The sequence below is a fragment of the Calidris pugnax genome, unplaced genomic scaffold (genome assembly GCF_001431845.1).
Source record: "Calidris pugnax isolate Ruff unplaced genomic scaffold, ASM143184v1 scaffold118, whole genome shotgun sequence".
NCBI classification, from domain to species: domain Eukaryota; kingdom Metazoa; phylum Chordata; class Aves; order Charadriiformes; family Scolopacidae; genus Calidris; species Calidris pugnax.
The window spans coordinates 1992295-1994872 of record NW_015090855.1 but is presented as its reverse complement, the minus strand read 5'-3'; the positions used below and the strand labels follow the sequence as shown (position 1 = coordinate 1994872).

General features: G+C 52.2%; 1 protein-coding gene across 1 annotated transcript in view; it reads right to left on the bottom strand.

Annotated features, from left to right (window-relative positions):
- The window catches only part of LOC106889011 (basic proline-rich protein-like), a 5618-nt gene that overhangs the window by 2162 nt on the left and 878 nt on the right, over positions 1 to 2578 (bottom strand). The window contains exons 2-3 of the mRNA XM_014943655.1: positions 2449 to 2576; positions 269 to 368 (exon numbers count right to left, since the gene is read on the bottom strand). Of these exons, the coding sequence (XP_014799141.1) occupies positions 269 to 368; positions 2449 to 2576 (228 nt within the window). The remainder of the gene's footprint in view (positions 1 to 268; positions 369 to 2448; positions 2577 to 2578) is intronic.

Genomic DNA, 2578 nt, shown 5'->3' with positions numbered 1-2578 from the left:
TCGGGCCGCCCCTCTCAAGGTCCGGTTCCTCGGGGGGGGGCACCCCGCGGCGGGAGCTCTCGGTCGGGGGGAAGGGGCTCACGGCGGGGGGAGCCAAGGTCAGCGGGGGCCGGTCACGGAGAGGGCAGGGGCTGGCGATCTGCTGCCCCCGAACGCACCGGGTGAGGGTTTAGCGCTTTCTGAGGCCTCCCGGTGGAACAGGGGCTGTCTCAGCCCGGTGTGGCCCTCGTCTTCTCCAAAGGGCATCAAGGTTTTCCTGCAGAATTACCTTCTTAATATCCCGGTTCCGTTGCTGGGACGCCTGGCAGGGTGTCTGGGAAGGACAGGATTCCTGTTCCTTTGATGGAGCTTTTGAAAGCTTGGACACACTAGAAAAAAGCAGTAATATGTGATCTGTAACAAATTCATCAAAGCAAGAGACTTTTCCTATTACCTAGGAAATACCCCCAGGGCAGGGGGGGTGGAACTTGATGATCTTTAAGGTCCCTTCCAACTCTTAACCATTCTATGGTTCTATGAAATGTCAGACAACCACAGAGAACTTCTGTGAAGTTAGTGGACAGCTTTATCGGTCTGTTTATTATCATTGCTAGAGTCTCAGCAGCCTCGTCCACCTCTGCCCGTACCAGGTCACCAGGAGGTTGCCCAATTCATCACTTCATTTTTAGGGTGCTGTTTCTAAAAGAGCTTGCACCCACACTGTGCTAAATCCTGATGGCTCCACCTCTCCTGGGCTGTGGTGGTACCACGGCTGGACCAGCTCTGGGAGTTTCACCAGTCTATGAACCCACTTACAGTTTCTCCCTCTTCCCCCAGATAATGATAGAGAGAAAAAAGAATGTTCTTCAGATGTGTCCTGAGCATTGGTTTGTCTCTAGGGAAGGACCAAACCCTCTCCTCGACAGTGTCCCGTTTTGTCCCATTGGGGTGAGACGAGAAGGGGCTTCAAAGCACCTTTTTCCTTTGTGGGGTTTGTCTTTCGGCAGCGACACTGACGTTATTGCAGCAGGAGGCAGCTTTATTCCAGCTGATACCAAGGCAAAACTAATAACCATTTTCCAAGAGAACTTTATAACCCATCCAAAGCCAAACCTCATCAGCAATTTGCTGCTCTTTTCCTGCTGACAGCCCCTTTGACAAAACACGATGACAAACAGATGTTGAAGGTAACTTGGGAAACACTCCCAAGAACCGTACCTCAGTTAAAACCATTTATATTTTTCCTGTAACTTCCACATTCATCATGGGGACGGATCTCAAAGCACATTTAAAGGTGCCATATCCTACTGAACTGACATGAATTCATTCGCATTGACACCATTTCCGTACCGACATTATCGAGGTCACCGTGACCCTGAGGGGATCTCAGCAAACCCCTCAGCACCAGAGCAGCCTGACCTCACACATGGCTCATGGAAACATCAGCATCCTTCCATGCCAGAACCTTCCCATCACTCAGCCTAAACACAGCCTGGTCCAACAAACTGAGGCACTCCAAGCTAATGCCTTTTAATTAGCTTATGACTATTAACAGAAAACAGAAGAATAACCCCTCAGAAAAACACCACCTTCTGGGTCAGCAGCAAATCACTGTAATTCATAGTTTCCAGAACTTTTGATATATATACATATATATGTAACTCTTGAGTGCAGGGCTCATTTCATCCTGAAACATTTTTTCATTAAGAACTGCTAATTTGAGACATGATTCCAGCTAATTATTAATTAACTTGTGATCCTCCGAGCAGCCGGGCAGCCTCTGGGAGGCACACAAGCACGTCTTTTGGCCTGTGTCAGAAACGCGGGGATTTCAGGGCACCGTGAAGTGACATCCCTCGGGCAGCCTTCGATTGTCAGCTTGGCCAAATTTCGGGAAACTCCTGGGTGCTTTGGTGGGACTGGGATTTCCCTTCTGGCTCCCCAGGGGAAGGAACCCCCCGTGTTGCCCCCCAGGGGGGATGTGATGGTGGCCACAGGGTGGGCACAGCCGCAGGGCCCGGCCTGGTTGGGCTCTGCTGTCTCGTTGGCCTCGCTGTGGGGCACCGAGAAGCGTTTCATTCCCCGGGGCGGATCGTGCTGATCAAACCTCGGGATTCAACAGCCGCCGGGGTCGGTGCGTTCCGCCCTCTGTCAATCAACCAGGTTTTAATGTTAAGTGGAATCTATTTAATGATTTGAAACACTTCTTATTTCAGTGCTATTCTGTTTGGTATTCAGAGAAATCTGTCTCAGAAATTAGTTTTTCATAGACATGATGTAGCACTGAAATATTGCTGGGGTGGGGGGATTGGGGGGGGTGTCTGTCTATTTTTCCACGCTGAAACACACGGATTTCGGACCCGGAGCGTCCCGGCGAGTGGCCTTAACCCGGCCTGTTGAGGAACAAGGGCGGAATTACCGAACAAAGGCACCGAAAAAGTCATTTTATTGGCACCGTTACGGTCTTACCGTCTCACAGGGGCTTCCCCACGCCCCGGTAGCGCCGGTAGCCTCACGGCGCGCCGCCAGGGGGCGCGCCAGGCACGGCCGGCGGGAGCGGCGCTGCCGGAACCCGCCCGTCCCCGCACCGGCCCCGGCT